Source organism: Lepidothrix coronata, unplaced genomic scaffold (assembly GCF_001604755.1).
Source record: "Lepidothrix coronata isolate B3197 unplaced genomic scaffold, Lepidothrix_coronata-1.0 Scaffold34, whole genome shotgun sequence".
Classification (NCBI taxonomy): Eukaryota; Metazoa; Chordata; class Aves; order Passeriformes; family Pipridae; genus Lepidothrix; species Lepidothrix coronata.
In genome coordinates this window covers 3,444,441-3,459,463 of record NW_016690214.1, presented here as the reverse complement: position 1 = coordinate 3,459,463, position 15,023 = coordinate 3,444,441, and the positions used below count along the sequence as shown (strand labels likewise).

The 15,023-nt window shown below is 49.0% G+C and overlaps 1 protein-coding gene across 1 annotated transcript; it reads right to left on the bottom strand.

Moving 5' to 3' along the window:
• Positions 1–421: 421 nt before the first annotated feature.
• On the bottom strand, positions 422–14,612 carry CRLF3 (cytokine receptor like factor 3). Its single transcript, XM_017812151.1, has 8 exons — positions 14,461–14,612; positions 11,948–12,155; positions 10,073–10,160; positions 9,433–9,610; positions 7,861–8,083; positions 7,078–7,210; positions 3,682–3,794; positions 422–3,425 (listed from the first exon to the last, which is right to left on the bottom strand). Exons 1-8 carry the CDS (start codon positions 14,590–14,592, stop codon positions 3,172–3,174), a joined length of 1,329 nt encoding a protein of 442 aa, XP_017667640.1. The 5' UTR covers positions 14,593–14,612; the 3' UTR covers positions 422–3,171.
• Positions 14,613–15,023: the final 411 nt, after the last annotated feature.

The window sequence follows — 15,023 nt, the reverse complement described above, 5'->3', positions numbered from 1 at the left end:
CTGCTCCCTCAGTAACACTGGCCAAAAACTGCTGCTGGGTAAGAGCTGTACCAGTGAATGCACCAGGAAGGGATGGAAACAGTAAAATGGAGAAGAGACAGATCAGCCTTGATGGAATACTGAGAGGACTTTATAGATGCTGTAACAAATTTTATAAAAAGAAGGGGAAAATTATTTTTGTGAGAAATGTCAGTCAGAATCTGAACTTTGCCTGGAAATAAAGGGAAGTGCACAGGTGAGAAATGTGGAAAGAAAGTGTTCAGGACTCCTGAGAGACAGAAGATGAAAAAAATGGAAAAAAAAAAATTAATGGAGAGAAGCTCTTAAAGATGGGTGCGGTGCTCTAGAAAACATGTTCTTATATTGTTAGAACACCGTGATGCTCAGCTTTATGCCCCAATAAATAACTTCCTAGACCAGACATGGTTAAGGGATAAAATTTTATTTAAAAAAAAATTCAAATTTCACTTGACACATAAGTCTTAGTTGAGGTAAGTGACTGTACTAGCTTAGGAAAACAACGTTCAGGGTCGGGTTTCTAAGCCGTTAACACTCTGTTGCTTGCAGGGCTCCAAGAGCTAGAGGTGCAAATTGTACAGCAAGTGTCAAGTTTTCCATCCAGCTGAACTCTGCTGTGGAAGAAGGGGATTTGCACCCTTTAGTTCAAGCCTCTTCCACTTCTTGAGTACTTTGTTCCTTCAGTGCTGGGTCTCTTGCCCTGAGACTCTTGGCTCCTGCCCCGTTCACAAGGTGCGGCTGCAAGAGGTGGCTCCAAGTACCTCATTTGCAATTTGGACAGCGAGGCTTGTGCTGAGTTAAAATAAAAAACAAAACCACCACAAGAAGAACAACAGAAGAACCCACCACTGGCAAACTGCCCTTGTTCAACATCCAGCTAAAGCCTGAAGGCAGAAAACTCTTCTGAGCCGCCCTCAGCTCTCCAGGGCAGCAGCTGGGGCCTCTCATGGCCCTTCACAGTCATTTCAGCTGCTTTTATGTGTGTTCTGAACAAACTGACACGGCCTTGCCACCTCTGGAAGTACCTGAATTCAAGGATTAAGCTTTATTTTCTAATATGTAAGTAAATATCCTGCAGAATCTACAGCCCCTCCAAAAGCAGATGCAAAGGTACCTGACCCGGCGGTACCTCACAAATGTGGATATTCACAATTTTAGTTTCCACGTGGTAAAAGTACTAAGTTCCAACTAGTACCTGATACCTGAAGTGTGTTAGGTAAAACTGCCAGCACTACTACATGGAGCAAGATCTAAGTCTGCTGCTACCTGGAGTGCCAGCCCAACCCTCTCTGAGCAGGGCTGGCACTGTTTCATCTACTAAACCTTATAATAGTAATAAAGTATGGAAAATACTCTTCACAGGAGAATTAAAGGAACACTGAAAGCACAGGATAAGCCAGTATCCTCTCAATCCCTAACACTGAAATAGCTGAGCTTGAAAAACTAAGAGTACTGCAGGCTTTTTGTTGCTAACACTGGATAATGTGACCTGAAGGGAGTCCAGTCTTCCTCACTTCATGTCTTAAAGCAAATTCCAACCTAACTCTGCCATGTGCAGGTTCTTTGCACCCATCTGAATCTACACACATTTTCTTGTAAATGGTGTAAACACCAACAGCCATTTTTGTCTGAAATTCTTGTACCCTGCTACAGATGCCTGGGGAAAAATGCAGGCAGGGTGGCTGATCTTTTTGTACTGACAGTGTGAGGATGGGGGATGTTAATTCAATGTAAAATAAGCGTTTTATGCTTTAAGCTTATTATGGTGTAACATAGAGGGTGTAACATAGTGCCACTGAAGGAAAAAGGGCAGTATGATTGTCTAGGCTTTATAAAAATATTGCTATTCTAACATAAAATATATTTAATTTTAATTGAACTTGAGGTAAGAAGCCCCTCAGTCAGTGTTACTTTAATATAATCTTTAAATCCAGTAACATTCAGTCTTTTGACCAGAAATAGGCTCTCTTTGATAAGCTCATTCTCAATCTTAGTTGTTCCTTGGAGGAAACAGGTGTAACTTTACATAACTTCTGAACTCAAAGTCATTTATTTCATACTAATTCCTTATCCCACCCTACTCCATGGAGGGGACAGCTGAATTACCACCCTCTGTTCAGTTCTCTCTGCAGGTGGGGTCTGCCTGAAGCCCCTGCCCCTTATCTCAGGTTGATCTCCAGCAGCAGTCCCAGCTTGGACCACACACATGCACTCCTGCCCGTGACTGCAGGGCATTCCCAGGCAGCAATTTGGGATTGCCAGGAATCCTACCCCTCAGAACAGGCACTGCCATCGTCTCTGTAGCTGGACAGTAGAGAGAAGGTTGTGCTGAGTGTCAGGAGGGCTCTGAGGAATCACAGCTGCCAATCCACACATCAAGCCCAGGTACCAAATCCCTGACACTTGCTGGGGCAGAGGCTGCACAGGAATTGTAATTAGGGAAGACTTTCAGAGCAGATCAGGATCACATCCTGCTCCGGGACTCGGTCTGGCTGAGGCAATGTGAGCATCACCATGCAGCTACTCTAGAAAACATATTCCAAGTGACAACACAGACAACAGTTCAAGAAATACCAGAATAAGGCACTTGAGTGATTCAGTAACAGGCTGGCTCCATGTCTGGACAGGCTGGCTCAGTGTCCCTGCTCAGAGGGACGAGCGGTACCGTGCGGGGAAAGGGCTGCAGGCAGAGCCCACTGTCCATTCCCTCCTAAGGCAGCAGCGTGTAACAGGAAGCATAGCAGGACTCTGCTCTAAATACTGTGCTCTCTCTGGGTGGTATAAATACAGCTTTGGTCCACTACCACCCCCAAATGCTCATCTCACCAAGTTAACTCTACACAACACACGTACCCTGAGACGAGAGTACAATGAAATACTGACACGAATCAAGTCTGGAGGAAGAAAGGGAAAGGTCTGATGGACTGCTTAAATTAATTTGCCTAAGCAAATGCCTGCTTCTAGCTTTTTCCAGAGTAACAAATCCAATGTTTCACAATTATTGTTTAAATGAATCCAGTAGGAAGTACAATATAGTGGAGTTCAAGTACTATAAAGACAGGTTTTTGTTACCAGATTGTTGTCAAACAGCTGGAAACCCAGGCTTTAACCTTACACTTTACAGCAAGAACAAAAAATCTCCTTTAGTCGCTGCTAAAACACCAAAACCTTCCAGCCTGGGTATGAAAATGAACACCCAAAATACAAAGAGCCACAGCACTGATCAAGTACCCAGTCAAAGACCACTTCTCTGTTGTTGGAGCTGATGGTCACTCGGAGCTTGAAGTTTCCTCCCTCGTTGCTGCAGGGCCCCAACTGCACAACTTCCATGTCGAACGTCACGGTGGAGCCCGAGGTGACAGCAGGCAGCTGGTTTGTCATCTCCTTCCCGTTCACAAACACTGCCCCTGAAACAGTCAGCACGTCTAACAGCATTCCTCACTTTCTCCCTGTTTTCTGCAGGCAAACGGGGAAGTAACCCCGCTGCATTTGGTGCTACACATCGAGCAGGCTGCAAGAACTGCGAGCAGGAGATCTGTGATCTCACCCAAGATTTTTAACTGCACCAGCAGCATCTACATGGGAGTTGCTCGTCCGTTCCCCAGGGATGTAAAGAACCCGGGGCTGTGTGTTTTGGGCAGGGATCCCACACTCCAGACTCACCATTGGTGCTGATGCACACGGCTTTGTCCCGCTGCAGGGAGTCGAAGCCGTTCTGCTGCTCCACACACACCCCCAGGCTGTCCCGCCGGTCTGGCTGACCCACAGTTTCAATCCTGCCGAGCAAAAGGGTAAGTCAGACCCTGAAGCTTTAAATCAAAACATACCCCGACATCCAGACTGTCACACCAAACCCCTGTTCTGTGTCCTCAACAAATTCATCCAAACGTTTAGGGAGATTGGCCAAAATGACCAAAATTCCTACCAGTTTTCCCAGCAGCTCCACAGAGCAACAATATTAATCTGTACAAAGCATAAACATGCTTCCTGCAGACTTTCAGTGCTACTTAATAATTTTTTCCACTGTCACAGCTTAGAAATTATCTTCAGAAATGATTTCCAGTTGTCTGAAGGAACCAATACACACAAATCTGCAATCAGCTACACCAGGCTTCTGGGCAGCATCACACATTATGGCCAGACAGCTGGAGTTTCAGCAAGGATTTACTAAGCACAACTTAAACAGTTTTTTTGAGCCCTGCCATGTTCTGCTATAATGGGATGAGGGTGTTGGGTTGAGCTTTTTTAATAAATCAGCTCAATGCAGATGTGTGCTAAAAGCAATGCCTGGAAGAGCATTTACAAGTCTGGCTTCTGCTCAGCTGCATTTAGGATTGCATGCTGGGCAAGACTCTCTGAAGAAAACGCAAACAAGTTGTGCAAATGAGCAGGGACTCAGTTCCCTCTGGGCCCCAGGGGCTGCACAGTTTGTACACCCAGGGGCTCTTCTGCATTTGAATCCTTTGTCTTGTACTGCCACCTCTCAAAGGTGCTAAATCCTACTTTGGAGAGAGCCTGAGTGACTCAGGAAACTCAGGTGGTCTTTTCTAGAAAGTAAACCAGTGGTTATTTTCACTGCAGTTTGAGAGACTGGCACTGATACGTGGTTGTAGCCAAACAACAGGAAAACTTCAGCAAAGCTTTCAAGAACCAGCAGTTAAAGTGGGCAGTGGACTGGCACACAAGGGGTTAACTCCTTCGAGACAAACAGGGACGATAAAATTGGAACCATGTTTTACTTTTGCACTCCATTAGGTTTTTCAGTCCCCTGGGAATGTCACTAAGAGAGAAAAAAAAAAAAAGCAGAGAAAAGAAAAAGAAATCTCAAAGAAGCTTTTGCTTTGGAAGGGATCCACAGTGTTTTCACAGAGCAACTTTAAATGAGATTTCAAATTCATTTCGTTGCTCTGCTTTAGATTTTAAACTTGAGTTACTGGTGAAGCTTCATAAACAGCCATTTATCTGTAAACTTTGTGCATAAGGTAACACTGATTCATTCCATCCCTTAGTTAAAGGAGCATTTCCTGAGTTTTGGGTTGGACATAAGTGTTTGCACAGTCACAAGAATCACCAAAAATGCATAACCATAAACCCACTATGACTGTGATCCCTGGGAATTAAAATTTTTAAGAGTCCCCAGAATACGTGGTGGGAACGCTGCTCAGTGGGATAAGGTTCAATCCCTTCTCCCACCCCAAATGCTGCAAAAGAAGGCCTGGCTCTGTCACTGCAGCACAGGCACTGACCCAGTCACCCACCCCCAGCTGGCCTTTGCCTCAGAGCACAGAGAAGTCAGCCTGGGGGGGATCCCAGGGGCTCCCTCTGTGTCAGCTCTCAGCAGGGTTGTGGGGGGCTCCTGACCAAGTCAGTGGGATCATCACAGGGCATCTGCTGGGAGATCCCAAACCACCAGCCTGGACAGAGGCACTGTGGCTGCCACTGCAAACAAAGCCTTAGAGAGATGCAGAGCACATCACTGTGGAGAAACATTCCCCTTCCCAAGGGCAGCTCCCTGAAGGCTGCAAAGGAACAGGATGAGACTTGACCTCAAGCAGGGATGTTTTCCCACAGCTCCTCCAAATGCTTCACCTCAGGACAACTGTCACAGTGTGGCTTTAAAAAGCAGATCCAAAGCACTGTGTTTGTCACAGCTTCTCTTTCCCCTGACTTTCCACCCTGTGCCTGGGTCCTGAACACAGAGAACACGCAGCTGCTCCACAAACACCTGAGCAGAACCTCGCTCTCCTGGTCTGCTCTGCAAGCCCCTCATCCCTCAGAGTAACTCCCTTGTGTCCCAGCAGATGGAGAAAGCCAAGCACCGAGTGCTGCATCTCCCTGCTCAGCAAAATCTCTCACACTTCCACACAAGGAACTTCTCTTGGACCTTGGAAGAGGAACACAACCCATTTCCAATCTTAAGATTCCTGTCACAGCAGTTCTTGTGGACAGTTGCTTGTTTGTGCTCTGCCATCCTGAAACAATCTCCCCTTGGAGGGAAGGCCATGTTACCAAAATGTGAAGCAAAAGATTTTCATGTGCTACCAATAAAAAAAGATAAAAGGCACTGGTCTGAGAGGGAACCAAGGGAAACCTCAGGGTTCTGCCTTTAATTTCACAGGCATTTCTGAGCCAAGAGAAGTTAAATCTAGCAACAGATTTCAAATGAAAGCTTTAGATCTTTTTATCTCATCTCAGACAGGGCAACTGAACACATCCTCACACTACAACCACCTGAAGTTCAGATAATCCATTATCAGGAAGGGCAAAATGAAACACCACGGAATAAGTTACAAAAATATCATGAACAGCCCCTTCTAATTGCCTTTGGGGGTTGCCTGCTGTACAGCAAGTAGTTTTATTTAACCAGGGAAAAATGAAATAAAGCTTCAGAGCCTCTGAGGTCTCTAATTACAACTGACATATCCACAAGGACATTCCTCATACCCCGTTAAACAGCATCATCTCAGGGACAGGAGGACAGGCAGCAAAGCTGCCAAGGGTTTTAATCATGTTCTGTGTCAAATGGAAAACCTAAATTTCACAAGATCCCTTCCCCACTCTGGATTTTCTAATGCCAGTTTCAAGCAGTGCCCTGACCAGCACTAATTATCTCGGACGTTAAAGACATCGGTGCCAGACTGTCATCCCAACAGCACATCCAAGGTTTTCATGTCCAAAGCCTTCAAAGCCTGTGGACAGTCTGGGAAGGAGAGCACTGCCTGGCCCAAGGTTAAACAGCAAAGCTCCACTGCCTTCAGCCAAGAACAGCTGCTACAAACTCCAGGAAGTTCAACATTCCAGACATTCGCTCAGCACGGGCTGTATTTTACCATCCCTCAGGAGTTCACTCATCTCTGTTTTACACAAGTGCAAGTCCTACACAAACATCAGGTGTTTTCCTACAAAGCCAGGCAGGAGAAGGAATTGAGCCTTCACACAGACACTCCACCGTGACGGGGCTGAGCTGATGCACAACTCAAACGCGCCCCAGGGCTACACACAGCTCAGGTGTGACACTCAGGGGGTGCACCAGACAACAGCCACCCAAGAAGTACTTGCCTGAAGGTCAAGGTTTGCCCACAGAAATAGGTGGGAGCTTTGGAGTAGAGGACCCCACACGACTGGGAATCATTCCGAAGCGCGATGTTCCTCCGACTGCTCAGGCTGTAACCCTCCAAACCAGCTGTCCACTCTTCAAAGAAAACAAACAAAACCCATGGAAAGTGTGAATCCCAACTCAGCTCTCTCCTGTCTGTGCAAACTCAAGTCAATCACAGTGTCCACTCAGCCCACCTCAGATGCAGTTTAAGCTGCACTAAAAACAGGGGCTGGGTTTGCCTTTTCCTGATGGAGAGAGATTTGTTTTTCAAATAAACTGCAGCTACAAAAAGTATTTCCCAGCTCAGAGTTCGCCAGAAGTTCAATTTGCTGCAATCCCTGCCAGGTGATACTGCAGGCAAAGGAAAACCTTCGTCACCCACTGCCCTTAAAAACTTGCAAGTGAAGAGAATATTTAGGTTTTTCCCTCTCCAAGATAAGAGCTTGTTGGGAGCTGTAGGTCATCAAAAACGCTTAGGTTGGGGTGGGGGAGAAGGAAAAATAATGCTTTACTTCTGGCTCACTGATGCTTTCAAAGGCTAAGCAGTGAATGAAAGGCTCACTGAGTGTCCCTCACGGTGGGAAGCAGAGAATGAACTGCAGGACAGAGGGACAGTCCATCGTGTTACACACCCTCCACAGCCAAGGACACCCCTCAGCACACCAAAAGCAGCTCTGTCCAGCTGAGGACCTGCAGGAGTTGGCTGTACAAGGGTTTGGGATGAGCAGCACCCAGGGCAGTACCGTGTGGCACCAGCGTGGTGCGGCCGAGCTGGGGGACACTCCAGGGGCTCCACTCCTGCCGCCCGTCCCCGCGGGCGCACACCCGGAACTGGTAATCCACGTGGGGGTCGAGGTGCAGCACCATGAACTCCGTCTCCGAGCCCACGTACACGTCCTCGAAGGGGCTGGCGGTGCCCTTGCGGAACTGCAGCCGGTAATCCTGGGGGGTGAAGTCCTCGTCCACCTGCAGAACAGCCACTGCCCTCAGAAAGGGCCCCTCGGCTCTGCCCTTTGCCCCTGGAGGGGCACATCTGAGGGTGGAGCTGCAGGTGACCAACCCACGAGGTATTTCAGTGCCTTATGGGAAACAACATCAGCGTCCGAACCAACTGATACCAAAAGAAGTACCACAATTACTCAATTACAGTTTAAAAGTATCTACAGGAGAAGAAACATTTAAAAGAAGACTTTTCAATCTAGCAAGATATATTATTATACATCTGGCTAGATTATGCAGATACCATTAAAATATAGATACATCTGGCTAGATTATGCAGATACCATTAAAATATAGATACATCTGGCTAGAAACTCAGGGAACTCCTCTGCAGCACAGAAAATCACCCCCCACGTGACAGCAGTGCCCACTGCCTGTGGGTTTATAACCTGAGCCCACATCCTCCACACATGAAGGGTGGCCAACCAAGGGCTGGCTGTTGCTAGAACAACAAAAGTTTGTTTGATGCTGCCAAGGAGCACAGAGCTGTCCAACAACAACCAAACCACATCAGACCACAGCAGTGGTTTACTCAAAAATGGTCTGTCTGTTGAAAAGAAAGGCTACTGGACTAACTAACCACAATATTATTTCTCTTTCTACCCACTGCACCTCCCACAGAACACAAACACATTTAGGTGTAAAAGCACAACAGAACAGGTTCAGCCTCATCCTGGGTGTGCTAAAGCATCTTCAAAGGGAACAAAAGCATCACTTCAGCAGTGGAGTTCAGCCCCACTGTGCTTGGCTGTTCCTGCCACACAAACCAACCACTCCCACAGCACAACAGGAATGTGGAAATCACCTGTCAAACACCCTCAGCAGTTCTGGCTCTTGTTTGTACAACAGCATCACACAGATTACACCCTAATGTTTATTTGTTTAGCGGGAAGAGCACAGGAAGGAGTTGTTTCCTGCTTGTCCAGCACCTGGCCCTTGCTCAAGCACACGAAGCAGAGGTAGCAGGATCTCAGCTGCCCCTCCCAGCCTTCCCACTCACAGGGAGGACACTGAGGCAGAGGAGCACGTTGGCCCTTTCTACCTGCAGGTGGGAACAGGAGGAGTCCAAGAGTAAGAGTCCAACTCACAAGTGTCACTGCCAGGCAGACACAAACCCCAGCACCAACCACACCAGCACTACATCACCTTGCCTTTAAATGACACCATTGCCATAAAGAACTCTTCTGAAGTTTCTAACTGCACATAGAGTGGACCAGTCCTTGGAAGGCAGTAGAGAATTCAGAAAGAAAGTGGATCGTTCCATTCTTTCAATAAGAGTCAATCTAAAGGATTGTCACACAGGATATTTTACCTACCTTACACCAGCGGACTAAAATACCCCCAGGCTTTTCCACAAACTCCTCCAGCTGCACAGGTGGGCGAGATGCCACAGTTCCATGTCTGAATATCTGATTTTTCAGTATGGTAAGGAGGCAGTCATCCAGCTGGGCAGACAGACAAGGCACATCAACCAAGGAGGGCACTTCTGGTAAGCTGAGAAAGGAAAGTTTGCTGTAATGAGAGGGGCCAGCTCCTGCAAATCCATATTTCATCCATGCACTCGAATCTGGGCAGATTTGCAAAGAGAGAACAGCTGCAGAAATTGGCTCGTGCAGTCCAAACTTAAAAGACTCAGCAAACACTGTGTTTGAGCCCCAACCAGACTGTCTGTTTCTCAGTAAATACTCTGCAACACAGGCTGTTCCACAAGGAGTGGCTTCACTGCTCCCAAATAAACAGCCTCTATTTCTACAGAGCATATGGAGGGTGAAAACCACTCCATTCTGTGAGTGCCAGCCCCACTGAAAGTCTGTGAAACAAACAGGACAGCAACACTTCCAGTGAATCTTTGAAGGCAGTGGAGCAGAAAGCTTTGTTGCAGAGGAGAAAAGATGCCCTGCACAAGAAGGGCACACATGCTGCTGCCTCAGATCACCTCAGGGTGTCGTGTCTTACCTATCTAGCTGGATGTGTAAAGCTTTTTTTGTAAAGTTGCAAAGTTTCTCATTCTCTTGTCCCACATCTCCATCGACTGCACTCTCCCCTGCAACCAAACAGCAAAAATATTCCTCATGAGACAACGGCCACAAAAGGCATTCCTTGCTTCAAAGAATAACCAGTTCTGACATGAGCAGCCAATTAAACATGAAGCATCCTCAGCACTTTTGCTAGTCTTAGCTAGAAAATACAATTATAGTTAACAACAGAAAGCCTATCTAGCAACTTTTGAAGCTCTCAAAGCTCTCTGTAGACACACCCCATAACAGATGTAATAATTTGCCTCAGGTCTCAGACGGTAGCAGAACTGGGGTCAGATGCCAAAAATCAGGGTTATTAATCCCTTCCTTCACCTGCTTTAAAGGAAGAAAAAAGCAAAGCACCTTCACTGATCAGAAAATAAAAAAGAGGTGCTTAAAAAGCAAGGAATAGCTTCAACCATTGTTTGCTAAAATTAAAATGGTAACTATTGTCATGGTGAAGGGAGTAATCCATGCATTAAAGCATGGGGATAAACACAAATATTTTCCTGAGCTTTCCATATAAAGTAGCATTCCACACTCAGCTTACAGAGACACGTGCTCCAGTCTCCAGTCTGATGAGTTTACAGTAATTCACAACATCAGCAAGCTCAGTCCTTCTCCTGATGGAGGATTACACACGTTACAAAGCTCTGAAGGAAAGCACACGTCACAGTTGGCAGCAGGAGGTTTAATAACCACGGAGGTTTAACTCCTTTCTGACTCAGCTGCAGCGTGAGCTCGTCCTGCCCACAGGGTCAGGGATGTGCTGTGCAGGGGACCAGGGCATGGAAGTGCAGAGTCAGTCAGGTTCTCATGAGACCTCACAGAACTCACATAAAACACCAGCAATCTTTGCCACCACCCTGATTCAGTAACCTGAGACTTAAAATAAAACCGAGGTGACTCCCAGCTGTCCCAGAGCTGTGGTGATGGACAAAACCCCAACAAATTAATCCATAAACGCTGTCCCTACTCCTGTGAGCAGGCACAGAGCTCCCAAGCCAGCACACACAAAGTTGGAGGCTGAGGGGAGCTGGGAGCTTTCCCACCCCTGGGACACAGCTCAGTGTGCCTCAGCTCCAGGACTGAGCTCATGTTGAAAGAAAGTTAAAGTTGAGACACGAGAACAATGCAAGGAAACTGCCAACACACTCATGGCTCAGACACGCTCCCAGTAAGTTCTGCAGTGTGGGGAAAACAGGCAACAGTGACATTCCTTTCTGCAGAGGTATTCAGCACCAGCAGGGCACAGGCTGGCCCTGACAGCAATATTCCACATGTCCATTTGTGTCTGCCTCATCCACAGACATTTCGAAAGAATTTTCCCCATACAGTGGCCGTTTCATTCCTGATGTTCCCCATCCACAGTGAATGCAGTCACGCCCAGCAGGATAATCTGCTTGTTTCAGTAAGACAGAAACAACTTATCCACCAACAGAGACACTTTACTGTAATGGTACCCAAGATGTATTTTATTTCAAAGTAGCCTGACAGAATCCTCTGTCTGTCCTGGAGAGGCACTGAACACCCCTGCAGTGAGACATTTCCCCAGAACTTCCTGCCCTTCAGGAGAGGCTACACTGACACATGTACACCCCAGGACTGGAGTGAAACGTTAAACTACAGGTTTGTAGGAGACAACGTTGATCAGCTCTTCACCACATCTACCCAGCCTGAACCTTTCCCCAACATTTGGTTTGAGAGAAATCCAAAACGAGCCAAATACACTGATAACAACGGGAACATTCCAGCCTTTGACAGACACACACTGGGAGGCAGAGCTCAGGCCCAGCCCCAGGTGCTGCCTTACCTTCCCTGAGCAGATCATCGGCCGTGCTCACCCCGTGCTCGATCAGCTTCTGGCACTCATCCAAGGGCTTGATGCTCTCCTGCTCTATGACATCCACCTCCTGCAGCAGGGACAGCAGCCTCTCATCCAGCAGCTTCTTCAGCGTCCCTTTCAAATCGTTAAAATGTTGCTCGAGCACGTCCCTGGTCAGTGTTGCGCTCTCTTTGATCTGAATTCAGATAACAGGAAAGAAGGGTTCAGGGTAAAAGGCAAAGGCCACACACATCTTCTCCTGAACTACCTCATCTACATCTGCTGGAGTAAAGCTGTTGAGTGAAGTCAGCTCAAAAAAACGACCACTACCAGTTAACAAATTAGTGCAGTCATTTTTAGTACACACACAGCAGGGAGGGAGGCAAAGAAACCAGCCTGGAGGAGGGGAAGAGCATATTAACTAAGCAAAATACAAACTGGGTCACAGGAACTTCAACAAAGGAGTTTTTCTTGTCAAAAAATCCAAATGCCCTGTAGGTCTTCTCCCTGCTGCCCCTCAAAAAAACCCACTGCTGTAATCCTACACTCTGTCATCACATACTCTGTGGAAAGAAAACGGTATCAGGCTTTTAGAAGAGTATCCAGGAGCACTTTTCCAGGCCCTATAATTTTTAAAATCCTCCTAAAACTGCCTTCTTTTCAATTTTGTTCAAATATCTGCCTTTGGGTGAACACCAAGCCTGGTTTGACTCCGGAAGAACCAGACCACAGAAGGTTCTACAAGTGCTCATTAAAATGGTTGCAAACTTGCTGAATCTGACTTTTAGGGAAGAAAACACACTTGGAACGTCCCTGAGCCAAAGAGGCAAAAGTCAGGGGTAAACACCTCCCTACGAACAATTTTTCTAAGTCCCACACACAAGGAAATTCTGCAACGTGCTCAGATCTCACTACACATAATTTAGAAGCACAGACAACCAACACAGGAAGCTCTCTGGTTAGGTAAAATAAATTTCCTCTTCAAGTAATATTCATGAAGCTCTGCAGCTGCCACACAGCTCGGTTTCCCTTCTCGTGTTATTTCAATGCTTGGGGTAAAAAAGGAAGTATTTAGCTTTGTGAAGGGGTGGGGTGAAGGAAGGCAGAGCAGCCACTTCTCTAAGCCCATTACAGGCAGCTCAGCCTCAAAATTAGATACTCCTCGCCCTGCAAAAGAGGAAATGCAAGTCCCTGGACACACAGAGCTGTGGAAAAATCACGTCCCATTGGTCCAGAGGAAAAGGATGCAACGGAAGCGATCCATTCACATCGGCCCCCAGATGATAAAGCTCCCACTGTCTGAACCCCAGGGAACTCCTGGATGTGTGATCCTTTGTGGACAAAACAGCCCGTGGTCCTGAAGGTGGAAAGAGAGAAAACAGAAGGGTGCACACGGCAAAGGAATTCGCCCTGAGAGGAAAGGGAAAGGTGAGGTAACTGCACACTCACGGCCACTGCACAAAGGGCTCCCCCTCAGCTCCCTCTGAGCCATCAGGCAGCACTTTGAGAGGGCAAGGTTTGGATTAAAGACAACCATGCACAATTCATTTTCTTAAGCAGCCTGTGGTTTCAACAGTGACTAATTTAATGCACAGTGAGCACCCACACGCACCCGGGGCAGGGCACTCCCCCAGCAGACTCACAGCAGCTTCCTACACTAACGGAATCTGCTCCAGAAAAACTACCAGGGCGCCACAGAAACATTCTCTGACCTTGGTTTTGTTTGGGTTTTTTTAATTTACTCCTTGCAGAGCTGACTCAAAGATAGTAAGGCACTGCTCCTAGTCTACAACCCCCAGAGTGCTCAGGGGTGCCTCGGCAGAGGAGCCAGTCCTGCCGTGTGACTCTCCCTGCCCACACCTGCCTATCTCATCCCGCATCTCCCGCTGGTACCGTCCCAAGGAAAACCCTGCCCCGACTCCAGCGCAGAGCCGCAGACGAACCAGCCAACCTGGAATGTTGGCAGCGCTCGTGCCTGACCCACGGAGTACGTGACCCACGGAGAGCGGGGCATGGGGACAGCAGAGCTCGGAGGGCATCCCGGCCAGAGGGCAGCTTGCCCGGCAGGGACCTGATGTGACGGGACGGCGATGGGTGTGACACTGCTATTAAATCAGACTCAGCATCCCAGCTACTTCAGAAAAAGTACTCCTTTACACATCGTTATCCTTGCCTGGGAAACCTCTCTATAATCCCAGACAACGAGGCTCAGCGTAGTAACAGATACCAGCTCACATCCCTTTCCTCCAGGCACTTCCCACATCTCCCATTCCCGCATCTCCCAGCTCCAGCATCCACACGCGGGTCCCGCGGGGCTCCCCCAGCCCCGGCTCCCACCGGTGGCTCCGGGGTCATGGAAAAACACACGGCTCGGGATGGGAGCGGCCCGGGGTCCCCGGTGCCCCGGGGGAGTCCCCGGTGCCTCCACACCCCCCCCCGGGGACACCGTGCGGGCACAGCCGCGGGCAGGGCAGCCCCGCACAGCCCGTCCCGCTCCCCACCTGCTGCCGCGCCTGGTGCAGCCCCCGCAGGCGCTGCTGCAGCTCCCGGCGGTAGCTCCGCGCCGCCTCGATGCTCTCCCGGGCCTCCTGCAGCAGCAGCAGCCGCGCCTCGGCCTCGCCGGCGGCCTCCATGGGCACGGCGGCACCGGCAGGCGGGACGGGCGGGGATCGGCCCCGGAAGGGCGGGGCGGGAAACGGGAGCGGGGCGCGGACCGGCGGGGTGACGTCAGCGGGGCGTGACATCACAGAGGGTGTGACGTCGACGGGGAGCGTGAAGTCAACTGGGGGTGTGACGTCGGAGGGTGTGACGTCGGCGGCGTGCAGTACTGCGTGACGTCACGGCCGCGGCGGGAAAACCCGGCTGACAGCGGGAAGGGAGAAGGGGCGTGGCTTCGGCGAGAATGGGCGTGTTCTCTGGAAGAAGGGGCGCGGCCTCGGCGGAGAAGGGGCGTGGCCAGCGCGCCCCAGCCCTTCCGCGCGTCACGTGGTCCCGGCGGGGGCGGGGCCCGCGGCCGTTGGGCCGCGCGCGCGGGGCGGGCGGGTCACGTGGTGCTGGGCGCGCG

Coding starts and splice junctions, on each gene's coding strand:
- CRLF3 (XM_017812151.1), bottom strand. CDS start 14,592: ATGGAGGCCGCCGGCGAGGCCGAGGCGCGGCTGCTGCTGCTGCAGGAG. Junction 7,211..7,860: donor CACCACGCTGGTGCCACACG/GTACTGCCCTGG, acceptor TTTTCTTTGAAG/AGTGGACAGCTGGTTTGGAG. Junction 3,426..3,681: donor CGTGTGCATCAGCACCAATG/GTGAGTCTGGAG, acceptor TGACTGTTTCAG/GGGCAGTGTTTGTGAACGGG.